We start from the raw sequence: 20809 nt of genomic DNA, 5'->3' as shown, positions 1-20809 counted from the left end.
CTCCTCCTCGTTTCCCCTCCCTTCCTCTCCTTCTCATCTCCCTCTTCCCCTTCAGTGGGGATGCAGAGTGCAAAATCCAAATAATATCAGGTAGAATCAAACAAAATACAGCTGTGATGCTGGTCATGTTCTTCACAAGAGTTTTATTAATCAGGAAAATTAATATCCCCATGAGACATTGGTATTTGTATTTTTTGGTATTTCTGCTTATTTGTTTTGAGCTTCTCTAGAACCCTTAAGATGTAGTAAAATATAACAGCAAAAGTAAAGGACTAGGAAGCTTCTTAAGCCAAGTTCCTGTGCTCCAGTCTGAGCAGGAAAGTCTTAGCAGGGATATTAATCTCCTGTGTGACGGCACTGACGTAAGTCTCTGCTCAGTTTGTGTGTGCATGTAAACAGGGAAAGCAAGAGAGAATAAAACAATTTTATAAATAGTCTTACTTATGACAGGTAAAAAGGGAAGCCAGAACTTAAAGACCTGCACAACTGTTTGCACAGAGCTTTACCATATGTACTACAACAGATCCAGTAACATTTGCCAACATTTCTATCTGCATTCTGAATAAGTCACAATTATCTTCAGTACTGGCTAGTTTTTCAAGCTTGGAGAAGTCATTAGGTTAAGTTTTAGAGTGGGTTTTGCTGATGTCAACACGAAGTAATAGATTGAGACTGTCCTACGCATTTATGTATGTAGAGTGCAATAAGCTTAATGCAAACCTGGTAGAGCAGTTGGGTGAAAAAGCTTTCAGCTTGATCAATGATAGGATGAACTGTTCTGAGGAATGGGTACCTATATGGAGAATGTGGGTAGCTATAATTTAGCTCTTAAACCATTATACAAACACAGATCTAGTAGGTAGTATTCCATATTAAGTATGACATGCTTGTGAAAAAGATTACCTTTTGTATGGCAGGCAATCACAGCATCTGCTACAGCATTTAACCTGTGTCTGGGGACAATATGAGACATCAGACACCCAGAGGCATATCTCTCTCATTATCGTGAAAAGGCTGTGACAGCTATTCTGTCTTGTAGAAAGCCTTGGAAGACCCTCTTCCTTGTTTAAGTGACAATGATGGCATAGATGGATTTCACATCATCCCCTCCAGTTTCTTATGCATCAAGTTTAATTGCTTAGCCTGTATGCAGCCTTTATGGAGTGAATTTAATCCACCAATCATATAAATACCTAAATAAAGATCTTGTTAGGAGTTGCACAAAATACACTGATTTTCTCTTCATGCTTTAGTTAGTGATTTAATTACATTACAAATTTCCTAAACAGTGAACTGGTGCAAGGTACTGCACTGAAAAGTAAAATAGCATTCTCGTCATAAGTCCTGCTTTAGATTTTTATATTTCAAACAAGTAAGAAGAAAAGAATGTAGATGTATGTTCCTACTTCAGTTAGTCCAGAAAATAAATGTATGCATGAAACTTAGCTCTCCACTTGTTCTCTTGTCGCTCGTGAACAATAGGGGAAAGCCTCTGACCCCTTGCATTCTTATGGAAGCAGAACAGGGATGATGGCATTTAATGGATTAAAGCTTTAAGTGTCGTACTTTGTTGCCAGAATTAAGGACCAAAGTTCAAAATTTGGGTGAAGTGGCAAATAGATGAAAAAGTCAAAAGCCCAAATGGTACAGTTGGTTGGTAAATGGTTTCATGCATACAAAAATCCCAAACTAAACAGCAGGTTCAGTTAGAAGCTGATAATAGCAGTTGGTTACCAAACAATAAGGTTGGATGGTGTATTCAGAGATCATTTACTCTATTTTCTTCTCCAAGGCAAGGCTAGTAATTTCTGAAAGGTGTTTATATAGCCTTTTAATAACCTACCCTTATTATTATCCATTGAAAATTATTCTTTTCACCATTGAATTTTTATTACCACAACTTATGGCCCTATGAGCTATTTTGCAGCCCATTATTTCTTGACCACAAGGATAAGGAAAATAGTCCATTTCCATAAACTTACATGGCTACGTTTATAATCTGGAAGATTTTTAATTATATTTGCTTTTACTTTTCTTTTCTTTAGGCTACATTATGTGTGACTTTCTGCCTTTCCTCATATGAGATGTTTTCTAGATTTCTGTTTTCTCAAGGTTTAATCCAGTATGTCTCTTCTGAATTCTGTTGCCCCAAAGCAAGAAACAATGCTTCAGGTGAGCTTTAGGAATACAGAGAGAATGGGAGGTTGCTCTTCTGGACGATACTCTCTTTTTATATGTCCCAGGGCAATGCTTGTTCTTTCATAAGAACTGTGGTAGTATGTTTAGTTTATGATTCACTGCTACTTCCCATGCATTTTCTGAAGAAGTGCTGCCCTAGCCAATGGCCCTTTGTCCAGCAGATTATTCCTATATGTATGCAGAGTTTGGTATTTTTTATATCCTCTTTTTTCTGAACATTTCTACAGTTTGTCAAGGACATTCAGAAGAGCTTACTAGCTTAATATTGTCAGTGCTGGACTGAGTATATCACCTATCTCCATCCAAACCATTGAAGAAAACATTGATTAGTGCTGGCCATGGGACAGCAAGCTTTTTAGATAAATTATCTTTCTACTTTGACAGAATTACTACTCTTTTAGTACAGTTTACCAGTTATTTTTCTCACATATATTCCAGCAGTTTCATAAAGATAATTTCTTTTTTCCCATATGTGGTTGATCATGATTTGTAATTTCTTTGTCTTCACTTTCTGTTGGACCTCCCACCTATCTATCTTTCTGCAGGGGTAGACGAGCCCTTAACCCCGACCAGCAATGCCTACACATATCTTCATTAACCAGTAGATATTTTAGCTAGAAAGTAGAAAGAATCAACTGTCTGACACATACATATTACTGGTTCTTAAATTTACCATTTTAATTGCCCATGGCTTTGAAATTAAAGTAGGAAAAATAAGTACATTTCTAGACTTCTGGCAAAGAGCTACAGTTCAATAAGAAATATGTGGCATTAAAACAAGCAGAATAAAATACTTTGGGTTCTAGTTCACATGTAGTCTTTTGCCTTGAGACATAGTACTAGATACCAAATTACTTAACTATTGCTATAGATCTTGAGGTTAGGGAATCTCAGGTTTTGTGAGTGGTAAAGTATTACATGCTTTTGGTCCAAAAAGTCTGCTTTCACATGAACATAAGCGTGGGAGATGAAATAAAAATAGCTTGCATCACATAGAAAGAGCAGTGGTCATTGGTTGTGTTTGGGCAAACAGTAACAACAATAACTGGAAAATAAATTGAAAAACAAACAATTCAGGAGTTTTCTGCTTGAGTTTCATCCAGTGTTGGCAAATTAAATAAGATATCTCTATGGCATCATCTAAATAGATTTTTACCATTCTAATTTCTGCTGAAAGGATTCGTCTGAAGTCAGAAATATGATGAAGATTATCTATAGAGGACTTTTAAAAATTGCAATAATGCTTTCAAGCAAAAGACTTCCTCATTCTAATAAAAATGCACCTCTTCAGTGCATTCTGTGTATCAAGTCCGGGTATATCCTACAATTGACTAATATTACTCCAATATGCTCTAATACTGTAATCTGCAAAAAATTACATGCTGGTGAATTTTATACATGTGATTTTTCCACTGAACAATACAGGAATAATCTGACTGGGACTCAGGCTTCAGGCAGTCTAGTTAATCTATCGTATCTTTCTGAAATGCCCTTTCTTGAAGAATTTGTGTGAATACTTACTCAACATGTAGACATGATTTCTGAATATTGTAAGGAAAAGGTCAGTAGGTTGTTGCTGTGTTGAATGAAAAAATGGTCAAAAAAGGCTCTTTGGAAGATGAAAAACAATGCAATTAAAGTGAAGTTCTGTTACCATTTTCTATTAATATTTTCTTTCCCTGTCTATTTTTTTAACAGCTCAAAATTCCTTGTAGCCAAAGTAATTACACTGCAGGAATTTCAGCTCCCCCAAATAGTACTTTTCACAGTGCCATGCTTGAATGGAAGCCCCATGAACAACAATGTGCATTGGTCTAGGCCCAGAAAAATTTACTTTTAAGATGCATACTAGTTTCAGGACTGATAAAACTTACATGAAAGGTTGGGGAGTTCAGTGGAAAAACATATTTAGTATAGCTCTCACTGAGAGTTTGGAGTTTTTTTTTCTTTCTTGAAACTCTCAGAAGATATCAGGATTTTTACCCTGAGCTACAGATAATCCCTCAGAATAACAGAAGTGTAGCAGTCCTATGCACATAATGTAAAACAGAAAGAAAGGGAGATTTCTTTGTGATATTCAGCTTTCTGTATAGACATTGAGTGAACACACTTCAGAAGGCAGCAAATTATTTTGAAATGCTGAAACCTGGAGCAGGAAAACTACATGAAGAAAAATGTGAATTTTGGCAGGCAAGAATAAGTAAGATTATGACTACATGACAATCTTTAAAAATATGACAACAGTCTGAACACTGCATATCGTTGAAGAAAGGTCTTCAGATCCATTAAGATCTTGGCAAAAACTAATCTGTGATCTGGTAAAGATAATTGTTTTCCTGATGAAGATGTATTTCTATTTCTTAAAGGAGTAGAAACGAAGAGTGGGGCAAGGTGAAACTGAATTGACACAAAATAACTGGTGATGGCTGTCTGATAATTTTTCCTTTAGACAATTACTCCATGGCTGTGTCAAGAAAATAGTTTTATATAGTGTGGGGGTCAGTTTCTGGGTCCTTTCAGCTTAACCAAACTTGACACTGTCACTCTGTTGCATAAGAAATACATATTAGCTCTAGGAAGAGATTTTACCCGTTTGAGTAAAATCCACTAAACTGCCACTTCCTTTGTGAAAATGCATATTATTGGAATGTTTGTTATCTGTTTGTTATAAAATTTCCGTGAAATAATTTAATAACAATTTGTGTAAAATGTAATATGAACTTTCTTGGTCGTACACAGCCTGAGACACATCTCAGTGTTACTTACCTTGCCTTTTCTGCGGATTTACAGTGTCCCTCAAACTTAATTTGATAATGCCACTCTTCTGCTCTCCCTCCAACTAATAATGCAATTCAAAAGATGCCCGACCTTCCTGATCCTACTTGTCGCATATCAGTAACTTCACCTAGCACACACTGAGTGCTTTTCAAGAGTTAAGCCACAAGGGAGCTCCAGTGCTGGCTCATAGGGAAGAAGCCACTGTGGCAGGCAGGTCCTTTGCTTCCTCGGCAGGAAGGGGGCACACGGTTCCAGGGTACCGTGCAGCCAGAGTGTACAGCTACACACATGGTGATAGCTTGCTGCTGGTTTACTGGTCCTCTGGACGGGTTCCATGTTTCCCGTCAAGCCCTGTGCCAGCACAGCTTTGTTATGGGCCCTTTGACGTGCCCGGGAAATGGCATCTCACCTGAACCACTCATGACTTCAGTTCGCTGAGAACCACAGTCAGCTGCTTCTGCTTTATAGCTTTCTTTGCAGCCTGTGTTCGCTGCGGTTGAATTCTTCCTGATTTATGTCAGCGTGATGTCAAAGCAAGCTTTCCAGTTTGGATTTCTGTTGAAATCTTATCTTGCAAACAGTAAAAGTTTGCTACTGTCACTATCTGAACTTGGTCATTTTTGTCTTCCTCACTCATGTAGCGTCGGTTTGTTTTATGTAGTTATGGTCCTACCAGCTGCAAACACCATATTCTGTTTCAGCCAACTCTAGGTTATTAGGTTATGAATGCTAAAAATTATGAGCAGTGCTTTAATTTGCATAGTTATATCCACACATCATCCAGAGTGAATAAAAGCCAGATTGTAAAATAATTACAATCTCTTGAAGTAGAGCCAGCTTCACAGACCAGATCCATCCATCTTCATTAATTTGTATACAGTTCTTTTACCAGAACAAACTTTCTGAAGGTACTCGCATGGGAATGGTGAAACAGCTGCACAACTTTTATTTTGAAGAAAAAAAAGTTGAGCCTCGGAACAGTGTGTTTTAAAGAGAGAGAGAGAGAGAGAGTGACTCTGCATTTAAGACTTTGACCAGCATGCATAAGAAGTGCTCTCATGGCTGGAATAATCTAACAAATTTTTACCTGGCTAGCACTTGGCAAAGCTTCCCTTTTTTCTTGCACAGTTGAAAGGAATCCAGTACCATTCTGTGCTTCGATCAACTTGACTCCAATTTTGCACAGCCTGCCCAGTTTGGTAGTGCACAGCCGTGCCTGGCTTATGTGGCCTCTATGGCCCTTTTCTGCTCCACTGTCAGAAAGAGGGAGGGAGGCTTCCCCCAGCACCAAAATATCATTCTGTGTAGTCTCTGCAGCACAGTAGCTAAGAACAAGTTTCCCGATTACTCCCTGGTCTTTTTGGAGTTATTTGCTGCAAGAAGTCTTTTTCCCCACTTTAAATGGATGATTGTGTTACAATCAAGAAAAAGCATCTCCAAAGACCAATCTTTAGGTAAGTGATGCTGTTATTACTTTGAACTGAAAATGTTATGAACTTTGCTCTCTACAACCTATTTGTTAACTAAGTTCATATACAAACACGCAAAAAATTGTTCAAGAGAGTTTAATATTGCGTAGCCTAGTAACATATTAGATGATTTTGGTGCTCAAAATGTATTTTTTTCATTTGTACTCAGACTTTGTAGAAGTTCTTTTTCTTCTCCTCTCTGTCATCTGCATTCTCGAAAGTTTTGTGTGGGATTGTCTTTATTATGAAAGAGGAGCAGCACAGCTCTTGAAAACTTTTTTTGTGTTTTGTTTTCCTGCAGCTCTGCAGTCCCTCAGTGTATTCTGGAATTATAAAACTGTTTAAATGTGGGACATGGTTCTTGGTTGATTTAGCTGATTATGTCTGGATGGCAGAATTTTAATACTTGAAATTATACACCTTTCAGAGTAAAGTAGCTTGCTTACTGGGATGTGCAGACAAGTGCTTAAAGTATAACTAATCCTGACTCTTCTGCTTGGAAAGGTTCAAGTCTAAAGAGTAATGAGTTGGAGTTTATATGAGGTGGTTCTTCACTGCTTCCTACATATGTTAGTTTGATCTATGAAACGTCTTTCTGATTTCTGATTATTTTATATTTTAAAGTCCATTATAAAATTATTTTTACAGATCAGGATTAGATCTAGTTTATTTGTGCTTTTTACCTCGGGAAACCCCTTTCTTTCCTTTGGCCAGTTCTAGCTTCAGACCAAGTGACCTTGAGTGGGAAATAATGTTTCTCAAACTACTATGAATAAGGATGCAGTGGTTGTAAGATTAAATAAACCTGCAATAGTTCACACTTCAGATTGTGGCTGGTGACATCTTCAACAAAACTCCAGTTCTTACTGGGTGACATCGGTAGGAAGGATATTGTAACCACAGTGTTGATATGACAAATAAATATAAAATTATAGATGGTCCCAGAGCAAATAGAGGATTTTAATTTATTGCATGGCCACTACTGATCTCATATATTATCAGAATACAGTAACAGTTGGTGTTGCAGCTCCAGAGTAAGTTCAGACAGGTAGTCTTTCAGTAGTGTTACAGTAATGGTGCAGAAAGAGAATTTGGACATTAAAGGTTACTACAGGAGTGAAATGACTTAACCGTTAACCTTAAATTTGAATGTCCTGTATGGCTTTGCTATGCAATATATATCGTAAATTAAATCAAACACTTTGCACTTTGCTGTAATAAAGTGGAGTTAAGTTATTTCACAGAAAGCTTTTGACTGATGATTAAGAGACATTTGATATTTTCCTGAAGTGGTATCTTTTTATTTAAGCTAATAGTTTAGTTGAATATATTTCTGTTTAAACATCAATAATTGATTTTAAGGATCTATGATAATTATCCCATAAACTATAACTTTTAAAAAAATTCCTTTAAATACACATTCTTCACAGACTTTTGGGGCCATTAGAATTGCGGGTGAATAAGTGCGTATATCCTGATGTGTTTAGGAATCTGCTGTAGAAATCTGCTGTAGCTAGTGTAGTACTGGATAGTTCGCAAGAGCTTTCTTAACTGATGTTTCCCTAAATTGTCTTGTGGGAGTGAACTTAACTCAATGAAATACAAGAAGTTTCAACACTTCTTACCAAAATCCATTCCTGCAAATCAGTTCTAAATACAGAACGGCAACTAACTACTGTTGGCATGCTTAATCCAGAGCAAGAAAACCCCTAATATGGAAAGCCCCCTATGAGCCCATGGCTCTGCAGTGACTCTTCTGGCAAAGGATCTCTGTAATACTACAGTAAATGCTTAAGAAACGTTTCCAAGGTCAAGACCAGCATAATATTTTAGTCAGCTCAAACAGAAAGACAACCTCCATATGCCATAAAGATCATATCATGTACAGTAAATACAGATGCTATCATAGTACATTAAAGAGCTGGTTTTTTTAATGTGTGTTCATTTTCCTCATGACTTTGGAACATATTTCTCCAGTGAAAAAGTTGTTTTGTACAAGAATTGTGAAGATTTAGCCTCAGTCCTTTTAATCCTGTAATTTTCTCTCCAGAAGGTGAAATGGTTTTACTGGGCACTGGCCTTACATTGAGGTAACTGAATCAGCAGGCTAGTCAGTTTTTCTCTCAAAAAGAAAAGAAAAGAACAGAGAAGAAAATATCAAATTACCTAAATTTTATATTTATGTTTATCCATGTTTCACCTATGGCCAACACTAATCATAGTTACTCTTAAAAATCATGTCTTTCTTGGGAGCTATGTCAGAACTTAGTAAGTACATATGAATATCTGCCTACTTAGCAAAGTTACCTTTACAGTGGATCTGTACTTTTACTTGAGCTGCCTTCCCAGTAATGTAAAAAACAGGTTGAGAATCTATTCGAAATAATCGCTTCAATACCACCAATATTCTACATAAGAATGGGATAGGTATCATGTTTCAAGATGGGAAACTCAATAATAAAAAGACATTTCTGACTCATTTTCAAATTTTTGTAAGTCCTGAATCCATGAAGAAGTAAACATATTAAAATACTGGGAACAAAGTGTAACTTTCAGTATTTGCTACCTAGTAGTGCTTGGAAATAACTAAAAAAATAATTCAGAAATATAACTGTGTGAAAAAGCCAAGCTTATGAATCACGTTGAACTGATTACTAAAGCATATCAATTTGGATAAAATTTTGTAATTGCATCAGAAACTGAATGCCAAATACTTAGAGATTCCTATATTCCTTAATAACAAAAGAACAGTCTGCTATATGCAAAGATATATTTCAACAGAACTTGTAGCTTAGATATTCACTGGCTATTTTAATGCTAACATAAATTACGGAGGACATTCCATATTTTTATTAAGAACAGCATCTTGAGCATGTTTGCTATAACTGGAGACGGTGAAGTTAATTCAAACAATAAACAAATCAGCTTTCTCAACGAAAGCAGTGGGAGCTTCATAGCTCTGACATTTAAAATTGGACTGAATGAAGCAATATAAAATACGCTTTAGGGAACAAAACCTTCCCTGCCAACTGCATAGATTAGTTGACATAATAAGTGTTTTAGTTCTCAAATTTCTATGATTGCTATTAACATAAGAATCTAGACAGTTATTAGTCAAAGCTTATACTGAAGCTAACATTTTTCTGCACTCTGCTTCAGTCTTCAGGGGGGGTGGGTTGTATGACTTTGGTCTTCCTGGTCTTGACTGTGAATGGAAGCAAAAGCATTAAGAGTATCACAAGCAAAGTTGTTCTTCTGGTGTCTCTGCCTTGGCAGGATCCAAGAAAGCCTGGAATTATTTCAAGAAACCGAGGGTCTTTTGAGATTTCCAGATCAATGGCAGTTGGATAATAATAAAGAATTTGTCCTTGCTGTGTAACATCTTTGATTTAGGGCTCTTAATGTGTTTTAAAAATACTCATGTGTTAGCTGCAAAATACCTCTCTTTTATGTTCTGCACATTTTCTGTGGTCTCATGCAATTTTGGATCAAGGGTTTTCCCTTAGAGCAGTAGGGATAGGAAAATAGGGCTTACAGTGCTGAAAGCAAGAGAAAGAACAAGGGTGAAAAACACTTGTTTTCCAGCTCTTCAGGAAGCTCTATTATTATCTTCTCTATGGTGTCTGCATATGAGAGAAGCTCTTGTACTGTTGCTGTTGTTCCAGCATCTTTGTTCATTATATATATGAATGTTGTATTAACTGCAATTAACTAGACCGGATCTCTCTCTAACTTTGAATTCTCCTTTACTAAGAAAATGACCCAGTCCAGTCCTTTGGTCTCTTACTTCTAGTCCCTTAAAATATATATGGCTGTTTCATTATTTTATTGTATACTAAAATCAGCTCCAAAAGTTGGATGTTGATCTTCACTGTAATCCACTGGCAGAAACTATTCCAACATGATTTTTACACCACTACAGGGCACATAGGTAATTACGTACTGTATATACTGTACAGTATATTGTAAATGTTTACAAAGACCCGGTTTCCAGAAAATGTTTATACTGCTGTAATTTGTGGAATAAGAATAATCCATATCAACAACTTCTGGATTTTTTTTCACTTACATGCAGTGTAATGACATATAGAAACAGCATGTTCTGTGACTTCTGGATATTATAAGTTTTTGGCAGAGACTCTTTCCTCTTGAAAAAATATACTAACAAGTATTTTCTAGCAAAAACTAACCATCAGTGTAATGCCCTTACACGGCTTCTCTTTTCTTTCTTTTTTTTTCTTTTTTTTTTTTCTCCCCTGCTCAAATGCTCAAAATATTCAGTAGTTCTACGAAGTACAAGCAAATACGTCCTCCTACTATGCTAATGCATTATTTTTTTTCCTATTTGTGAGTGCTATCTTACTCTCTTTATCCTGTGGCTTCAATATAGTATATTTGTGTTTTGCATGGGTATAACCAGTGTTTGCACCTTTTCAATTAGTATCTGTAAAAAAGGTACCAAATCAGAACAACATATGAAGAGCTCAGTAAACAAGAAAAAAAAAAGTACCTGTGGGCAGTCTAGAAAGTAGTATATTTTAGCTGCTTAGAAGCTCGTAAAAAAAAGGATGTTTTTTCCCTTTATTTGTAGTGGTCTTCAGATGGGTCCAAATTATTATTCTCTTTATACTGTGTGTAGGGAATAAGCAGATGTATAGGAAACTTTGCCAGGTTTATGTTGAATTGTGAACTGCAGTTATGATGAATGTACATTATATATCTTTATTGCTAGTGATAGCTTAACTGAAAATTAATGTAGCATATTAATTTAATGAGTGACAATTTATTCCTGTGGTGTAGGAGGAAGGTGGGCAGGGAGGAGCAGATGCAGTCATCCTTTGCTTCTTGCTCTAAGGAAAGGCTGGAATGTAAAAACACAGCTCCACAAGAAGACCCTGATCTCACAGTCTGTTTCTTGGTTGCCCCTTGCCCTAATGGCAAAGTTTGCTGCAACTTCTGCAAAACTACATGTAGTTCATAGCCATGGCCATCCTGTTGGTGGTGTTGCTAAAGGTATTTTCTGCCTACCTGCTTGCTTCTACCTCTTCCTGTGTGGCTTTAATGCCTACACTGATGGGTAAATACCTGAAGATGTTATATAGTTGTGTATTGATTTAAACCATCGATAGTTTTTTTTAAAATGGCAGTACCTTGGAAGAGCTAAATTACAAATTGGAATGAGAAAGAGGTTGGTGTAAAAAAGTAGTAATAAAAAAATTGGGCTTTGGGAGGAGGATTGAGAAGACAGGAGTGTCTGCTCCTAGCATGATAAGAAGCTATGAAAAAAGAATTTGATTGAAGCAATAAGTGAAGACATTTTTGAGCAGTATCCAGACCATTATGAAGGGTGTAAGAAGTTCTTAGAAATTCAGGCTAATAAATTACACTGTTTTTGAGAACAATGCACTTCCAGAAGGTGGTGGAAAGGAAGATAAAATGTAAAGCAGTATATCAAAAAATTTGGACAGTAGGTGGCATTTTGTAAATTAAGAAAGCAGGAGAGACAGAACGGTAGATTAAGTAGGGGGAAAGCATGGAGAATCCAGTTTTCAGACACAGTTATTCAATAAGTAGATTGAAAGGAGGCAGAACCACATACGTTAGAAATGCAAAAGAAAAGGAGCAAATGTCTTACATTCACTTATGTAGGTTAAAGCTGTTCAGATACATTTAAACAGCTGTCCAAATGTTAGTATTCAACCCCTTAATCATACTAGAAGAAGGTGAATAAATACATTTTAGAAATTTCAGCAAGAAAAAAAATTGATTGAAATTAAATGAATTGGTAATATGTTATAGCATAGCATGTTCTATAATATAGGTAGCTTGGCCATAACCAGATTGAGATAGGAAATTAGAAAAATGTTTATCGCCATCCCAGTAATGGTAGTCTACATTGCTATTGAAGCGATGGGGGAAATCCTTACTGGTTTTAAGAACAGACTTGTGAAAAGGACCATTTGTTCTGGTACTTTCAACAGCTGAAAACAAAAGCTTTTGATGGGTAAGAACTATCGCATTATTTGTATTTTAGTCTACTAAACTTCCTAACTTAAGACAGTTCATTAATGAGGGCATGCTTATTTATTTAAGTGAAAAGCATTTTGTTTTATATTGTTGTATATCCAGTTTTATTCTGCCCTGAGAAGAATTCTTCCCCTCTAGGGAATATACCATATGAAAAACAATATTGCCTACGTATCTCAAGCTTTTTGTTAAAACTTTCCCTTTACTTTGTTCCTACTTAAGCCAGAACTGATTTAACACTAACTTTGATTGTGGACTTCTGAAGGTGAAATGTTAAGTGAGAATTGATGTGCATTCAGTGATTAACTTTTTCAACTCTAAGGATTACTTTTAGTTGGAATTAAAGTGTCATTTGCATGGTTTGGAAGGACATTCTCAGGCAAGTCAGGTTATGCCTCAACCAGGATCAAAAGGAGGCAATTTTTCAGATAGTAGCCATAGATCAGCAGGAGATGACACATAGTTAGTTGCTTTTCAGGGGAGTTAAGAAGGGAAGAGTGGAACTTTTCCTATTATCCCTGAAGAAATATGAGTGATGAGCAGTGACTGTACAGCTGCCACCTGGCTTTGTGGCAGTACTCCTTCAAGAGGAGAAAGCAATGAAGAAGGTACAAGAGAAAGTTCAAAAGAAGACTGTGAATTTTTTGCACATCCTAGAAAACAGAGAAGACAATAGGCAGCAAAGAAATTGAATTCTGTTCAGATCTGAGACTGAATTAATTTTTTCCCTGGTGGGGAAAATTTTTTTTGTCCTATTTTTCTGTGAAAAATCAGGAATGAAAATATAGTTCATTCTGGGGTGGAATTAACTTATTCTGGAGGCAGACCGAAGAAGTAAATTATATGTGCAAGTATTTGGGGTCCTGGCATTGTGAAACATTGTGTTGGAAGTATGTTTCATCAGACCTAATAGCCATAAAAAAACCCTGTTATGCTGCGTTCTTCACTTTTTTGAGACAAGGCCAATGAGTGAAGAAGAAACACTGTAAATGGATGTGGTGAAAAGCACTGGCCCTCCACACAGATTAACAGTGATTTATATTTTCAAACTGGTAGGACAAGGAGCTGTAGCAAAAGGTAAGAGTCACTCTTATTTCACAGACCTTGCAGCCTTCAGTTTGGTGGGAAAGATTTATTTTTACTCCTCCCTTGCACTATCCTTTTCTGGAAAGTTACAGGTTTAAATAACCTGGTAAGAACACTCCTTTCTGCTTTCCCAAAGTATTAGTTCCTGCAGTACCCATGGAATACATGGCACCTGTCGTGTCTCAGGTTAGCGTGCTTCATATCCATGTAAGAAAGCCCATGATGAAAACTGTAGCTTGTCCAGTGCAGCGGCTCCATCAAGAAAACTTAAGGAGTTAGCAAAGGAAATATGCCCCGTCATGCATGTTTAAGTAATAGGCAGGTTTTACATGTTGTAAATGCAGAGTTTTTAATTTGTCTCTGCAGTGGTGAGAAGGAAGTATTGGAGCATGGCTTAGCACCCAGCTGGGGTCAGAGACTGGGATGAAGGTAGGTCTCTTGCCTCCATATCTGGGGGTGGAAATTAGTGGAGGAGGGAGAGGAGTTTGACTCCCGCTAGAAGCAGCAGCAAAGAGGGGAAGTGAACTTCCTTTATACAGTTTTTAAACAGCTGTTTCTATCAAACCAGGCTGAATATCCTCCAGCATGATCCTGGCTAGGTCACAGGGATCTCATGACCATTGGTTTAAAAACCAGGCTAGGATGACTTTCTGGGTTTCTAATTTGCCTGTGTGCACATAAATGCACTCGAAGCAAAAGAAATCCTGATTCACCCATGTAGCGGAACCATGTATGTTGGGGTTGGTCACAGTGTTGAGATGCTCATTAGCATTTGTTCATTAATCTGCTTGGAAATTATCTTCACTAAATAGGAGAATGAGAACAAGGTATCTCAGGAAGGCATGACATTTAAAATATTTTTAATTTTTTTCCTGTCATAGACTTAATATTTCAGTGTATTCTGTGTTTAAATTTTGGCTTGCCCTTAAGGACCTATCAGATTATGTCATTAAAAATTGATTTCCAAACCAGAAGAGAACAGTGAAGAACAATCCAAGCCAATATTCTGTTTATTACTGGATATTACCGGAATCTTGACTTCTGGAATGTTTAATTTTCCGTTAAACAAGCTTACACTTGCAAGCATTTATTTTAATTCTTCAAAATTTCTCCTTTTATGTACATAAAAAGACAGATAATAGAAAAAATTACAGAAACTGCCTACCCACCTAGGAATTATAACTATATTGATTTACTTTTTAAATGAATCTGAAGGTGAAAACAGGATTTGACAACCCATTAAAAAAAGTTTATATTTTAAATATTTCTAACTTTTTTACATGGTTATGATGCCTGTGAGGCAATAATGACAAAGTCATGAAGAAAATTAGCAAAGCCAAAAGAGGGACTGGGGAACAGTTTGTGTAAAGCTTTGGAGATGTTATCCCAAAGCATTTTCTGAATTCTGCTCTCAAGAATGATTTCAAAGTTGTTTTAAAAATGTGAATTTTGATGACCTTCATAGACAACTGCATAGGCTGCATTGGCATAAACCTGTGGTTTTCTGAGCTCAGCTGCTGGTGTGGAAAAAAGGACTTATTGGTATGTTCTCTGATAAGAACTCAGTCAGTCATTGCAACACTACATTTAAAATGATACCACTTGCTTTAATGTTCTTTTCTGGCAATCTGGTTTTATTCAGAGTTTGGAAACCAGAAATTCAGCAGGAAAGAGGGGAAAATACAAAGGACTGGAAAGCTTCATGCATAATACAGGATCATCTAGAAATACTAATGACTAATATAAGCAGTTCAGTTAATTAATATCTTAACTCGTATACAAAAACTTGTACATAGCCTTAAATAAAACTCTGTGTCTTCATTTATATATTGTAATCTCAGTGTAAGATTAGCCTGCCCAATGTAAAACAAAACAGAAAAATGTAGATTTTCTTCTGATATCAAGCATAACTAATTTTCAGCTTCCCTGTATGTCTCTGCAAGGCATTATGTCGTGTTGTGGAGACATAACAAAATTTTTATTTTTAACAACAAGTGTGCATGGAAATGTAGAAAAAGAAATATTTTCCATTACTTCATCTTTAAGTTTTGAAATTATTACTATAATACTAGGAGACATAAGTCAGGAACATTGGATGATTACAAAAAGAGCAAGCAAAGAAATTGCAAATCATGGAAATATGATTTATTGATCAAATATTTATAAAAATTATATCCATTGTGAAAATATTTCTAACACAATGTTTCACAATGCCAGGACCCCAAATAGTTGCACATATAATTTACTTCTTTGGTCTGCCTCCAGAATAAGTTAATTCCACCCCAGAATGTATTATATTTTCACTCCTGATTTTTCACGATGGATATATAATAGGTGCTTTCTGAGCATGGATATTTATAGATCATTGTACTATTATGAAAAAGCCTGCCCTCAATTTATTAATCTTGAAGATTGTGCTCTACCATAATAAGAATAAATCCAGCATTGTCTATTACTATTTTTTGTACTATGTTACCGTTTAGTAGGCTCAGTCCAGATTGAGAGCCTTTTATTCTAAGTGGTGTACTGATAGAGACTGTCAATGCATTTTGATGATAGATTCACAAAAAGTTAAGAATATTAGAAATCTCATCAAAAGCAGAGGATAACTCATGGGGATGGCTGTGGATGGATGTTCAGTGAGTTAAGGAAAGGGAAAGCCAGGCATGTCATTGATGCTGGAGGTGGAGATTAGTTCATAGTAAGAGTGGAGGAGTCGTCAAGCCTTGCTGTTTTTAAATAGAGAAGATCACTGCATACTGGTAGTGGGAGGGGAAGAGACCTGGGTTTTGGGAAGGGTTGAAGAAAGAGCTGGTGATTGTTGAGTGGGAAAGGACTTAGGAAAGGAGACAAGTGTGAGGATCGGGCATGGTGTAAGAAAGTGAAGCTATGTTCACATTGTAAATTAAGTCTGAAAAGTCTCATTCCTTACCTCCACACACCTTGCAATGGAGACGGGGTTTCTCCAGCATTGTGTGTGCCCATTGTTGCTCCAGGAGCTGCTGAGGTGCCCCATAAGCTTGTGCTGATACAGGTCTTGCAATGACTGCACGGTGACTTCTGGCAGTGTCAGACCAGGTTTTGAGTGTTGCTGTTTCCACTCCAAGGTCTCTCCCTGTTGCTCCAAATTTCTATGCTTCCTCTATACTTTTTTTCAAGCTGACTCCTTTGTTTCAGAAGTCTCTTCGTAATTCCCTGGTTAATGTTTAATGTGGCTGATGATCATCTTCCTCTTTAACATAAACAGTTTTGGGAAAGCACCCTTTCAGAGAGTTTCGTGTATCCCATCCACACACACTATTTACACTCATGCTCCTATTTTAACAGCTGATGTTATCTGGCCCTTTTGCTGTAGACGGACCCTGCAGACACCCCCACAGATTCAAATGAAAAGTCAGGATTTTAAATATAGGATGTCAGCACCAAAATTGAACTTGATGATGTTTGGGATGAATATGTAAATGTATAAACCAATGCAAAACACAGTGGCTTTAGTGACAGAGGAACACTGAGAAGATGGATAGGAGTTTGTGGAATTGAGAAAGGGAGGATGATGAGAAACTTTACAGAGATGATGTGAAGCAAAAAAAAAAAAAAAAGAAAGAAGTGTAATAAAAAAGCAAAATTAAAAGAGGAAGAGAATGAGTAACAATATAATTAGTAATGTGGAAATGTAAAGATAAGCAGGTGGTGAGCTGACAAAGAAATTAATGAGAATGTGGTCATTTGCAGTTTTACGTGCTTGCTCATCCCTTAATACACTGAAACATAAATTGTGTTAATTACTCCATGTTATCTGCAGGTAGGCTACAGATGGCGACACTGGTGAAATACATTAAATATTTAATGTTGGCCTGATGGTCTGTTTGAGACACTGCTGGTGTGCTGTTTTGCACTATTCCCAGGCAAACTTTTCCAGGGTTAATGATGAATTCAAGAGACATTACAAGATCAGTTGTTGAGTAATTTTCCAACTGGCATGAGTGAGCTTTGTATTGTTTCTCATTGTTAAAAATGTCTGGCTCCTCAAGGTACTTTAAGGGATCTGAAAAATCCACTTAGGAAGCAGATCCTGGTGTTTGGGTGTTTTTTTCAGTTTGCAAAAATTAAGTAAAACAATTTCCTGATCACCAGAAATGTTGACATACAGTTTTCCTCCAGGCCTGCGTATAATATTTGAAACATAGCTTGACACAGAGAAATTAAGTCTGCTTTATTGTTCTGTACTGCCATTCCAATTGTTGGAGCTCAAAGGTTTTCAGTCCATGTTCACACCTTAAAAAATGCTGCTTTTGCCATGTCGTGGTGGTTGTTATAGACTTGATGGGTAAATGTTTGTACTTTTTGAGGAAATTAGTTTGGCCTCCTGGTGACATCAACTGAGAAGCATTTTGTGCTGAGCTGATCTTTCTTAAATTATTAATCCCCTAACTTTAGAAAACCCAGTTTTCAGCACCAGAATAACAGGTCCTCTTAAGGTCTCATTTGAAAACTAATCATGTGGGTTTTTGCAGCTTTGGATAGACACGGACTGGAACTTTTCTTTTATGTAAAACAGGTAAAATGCATTGGTGTAAAACTAATATATTGCAGTAACCTCTGTTGATAATGGACAATTACAAGGAATTGTTCAAACATTGTTGTGAACCAAATTAATAGCATCCTTAATGCTAGGGGAAAGTATTTCAGTGCTGTAACATGCTTCATAAAAATTAAAATTAAATTAATATTATACCTGAATAACTGGGATGTTTTTTCTAAATAATTAACAGTATTTTCTTGTTGTTTTGAACAAAAACAAATTACCGAGTCCCTGTAGAAATGCATGTAGATTTTAAACAATTTTCAGCAAGACTGATCTAGCCAGAATGATTACCCCTTCAGGGCCTCAATTAAACTGTACTGTTGTGCTACCAGGTCTTCCCTTTTACATTCCATCCTCTTGGAATGCAAAAATCAGCTTTAATGACTCTATTAACTAATGTAAAGCCAGACTACGTAAAGATTTTCTTAGGAATCCTGAAGTCTATGTCTTAGCCCAGGCTGAGCTCCATTCTGCTACTGACTGCTTCCATGATCTGACTTAGCTTCTTCGCATATTCTCTCAATATCTGTGCACTACAATGAGATATGCTGTAAAATTTGCCCAGTTTGAAAAGTTTGTTTCCTGAGTGTATGGAGGAATAGTTTGGCATCAACTTCTTAATAAGTTTTTCCATGTGTACCTCTCTGGCTTTCAGTCACACCTTTGCTTGAGAAAACTAATCCAGTTCTTCAATATTTCCCTTCAGGTGGTGTTGCCTAAATTTCTGGGGTTTATTATTGTTTTCCTTTCAGACTGTGGTATGTCTACAGCTTTCTTCAAACTGTGATTCCTCCAAATGGACAGATTATTCCAGCAACAAGTTGTTTAGGGCTTAGTTGATGGAAAAATGGTTTGCCTTATTGTACACACAACTCTGTCTTATATCACCTCACCAAGACTTGCTTTTTTATGTTATATTCCATTCTTACTCATGTTATCAGTCTCAGTATAGTTTCCAGATAATTTTCTGCATTGCTGCTGCCTCATCAATTGTCTCCATCTCCTTTCTATAACATTTTTCAATTGTCTATATTAAATTAAATATTTACCCAGCCTCCTAGGTACTTGCAACTTTACCCATTCTGTTGACTTTCACAAGCTCCTATCACTGAGCTTTATTTCTTCATCCAAGAGAATATGCAATATATTACATAAGCACTTCCTCCTTATACACTAGACGAGTTAGTCTAGCAAAGAAGAAAATTAAAGAGATTTGTCGTGATTTGCTTTGAGCAAATTACTTTTGGCTGTATTTTATTATTTTTTTAACATGCATGCTCTTATAAATGGATTTATTAACGATGAGATTTGTTTCTTTCTGTGAATCTCAGTTAAATGGATGGATATATTTCCGAGGTTCTTCTTTACCTCCCCAAAGATAGGTACTATGTGCCTTTCCTCAGCCCTCTAATACCCTCTCCCTCTTAGTTTGTGAAGCTATAACTAATGACTGAGAGCAAGATTCAGCTAGTTCCTTAAGAATGTAACAGTGAATTTCATCGGGCTTTGCCTATGTGAATCGTGGTAGTTTAATTCATTTTATGCCTCAGCCTTTCTGATTTCATTCCCATTCATACTGTATTTCTTCTGTTCCTTCCTTTTTCCTTCCTTTTCCTGTAAGTGTGAACTCCAAAGATTTCATCATTTTAAGTGAAATCTGTTGCGCTTTCCTATCAAAGCGTATTTCTATTATTGTGCATGAAACTGAAGTAATGGCCCATTATTCCTCTCTTGTAAATATCTCTGCTTCTTGAACAATTAGTTGCCTCCACCTCCTTCCTATATACTTTGTGCTCTCTGACATATTATTTTACGAAAAAAACCTCAGAGCTCTTGTCTCATTATCTTTATGTGCTTTTGGCAATTTCTATTCTTCCTTATCTTGGTAATTTTCTGTAAATTGGCTTCATTATTTGATCCCTGTGGTAGTCATTTAATAAAGCTACTTCTTCCCAAAGACCCTATATCTTTCCAGCCTTTTTACTTGACAACATTTGTCTACATATTTATTTCTGATATTTATTTATCTCTTTTGGGCCTTTAGCTTCAGCTGGAAGTAAGAGTTAGAATGCTTGCTGTGCCACTGATTGCTTGACTGCTCTGAGGATTGTGTCTGGCAGTGCCATCAGTGATCACGGGCGAGCAGCAGCAAGCAGAGAACTGATCACGTGCCTCAGGCAGCAGAACGGTTTTTGACCACTATCTTGCACTGACTCCTCCTAGCAGAAGTGAGGTGTGAATTCTCGCACCAGCAGGAATCACTTCTCTTAATAGGAGATTTGGGATCTTGGTGGATGGAGGACTTATACTGCAGGTGGAACACTGTCTGACATGTGAGTAGCCAGTGGCCAGTCTCATGCAGCTGCTGATGTAACTGCAGCCTTCACTAGTTAGCTAATTTCCTCAATCCTGCACATGTCTGTGTTCATTTTGTTGATTAAGTCCTTTGTTCCAGGAAGTTTCACGCTCAGACTGCGCCCTCCTGCTGCTCTCCTGAACTATGGAGGGACTTCCCTGGCAGACATCTCTCAGACTACGTGTTGCTTCTGCCCAGCTTTCTTTGGTAGGAATACAGAGTCTGGTTATTAGCACCAAGGTGGATGTTCCCAGTGTCAAGATCATTTTGTGGGCCAAGGTTTACCAGATGCAGACTGAAGAGGAGATA

The 20809-nt window shown here is 36.8% G+C and overlaps 1 protein-coding gene across 2 annotated transcripts in view; it reads left to right on the top strand.

Annotated features, from left to right (window-relative positions):
* The window catches only part of PDE1A (phosphodiesterase 1A), a 163688-nt gene that overhangs the window by 35749 nt on the left and 107130 nt on the right, over positions 1–20809 (top strand). The window contains exons 1-4 of one of the 2 annotated variants that reach the window (XM_059820139.1): positions 6212–6431; positions 13696–13709; positions 16052–16082; positions 20397–20458. The exons of the other annotated variant lie outside the window; for it this stretch is intronic. Of the exons in view, the coding sequence (XP_059676122.1) occupies positions 6212–6431; positions 13696–13709; positions 16052–16082; positions 20397–20458 (327 nt within the window). Of the gene's footprint in view, positions 1–6211; positions 6432–13695; positions 13710–16051; positions 16083–20396; positions 20459–20809 lie in introns of those variants that run through there. 2 annotated transcript variants of the gene reach the window in all.

Source organism: Gavia stellata, chromosome 8 (genome assembly GCF_030936135.1).
Source record: "Gavia stellata isolate bGavSte3 chromosome 8, bGavSte3.hap2, whole genome shotgun sequence".
NCBI classification, from domain to species: domain Eukaryota; kingdom Metazoa; phylum Chordata; class Aves; order Gaviiformes; family Gaviidae; genus Gavia; species Gavia stellata.
Note: the sequence above shows the minus strand (reverse complement) of the source record. Positions and strands in the feature narration are given on the sequence as shown.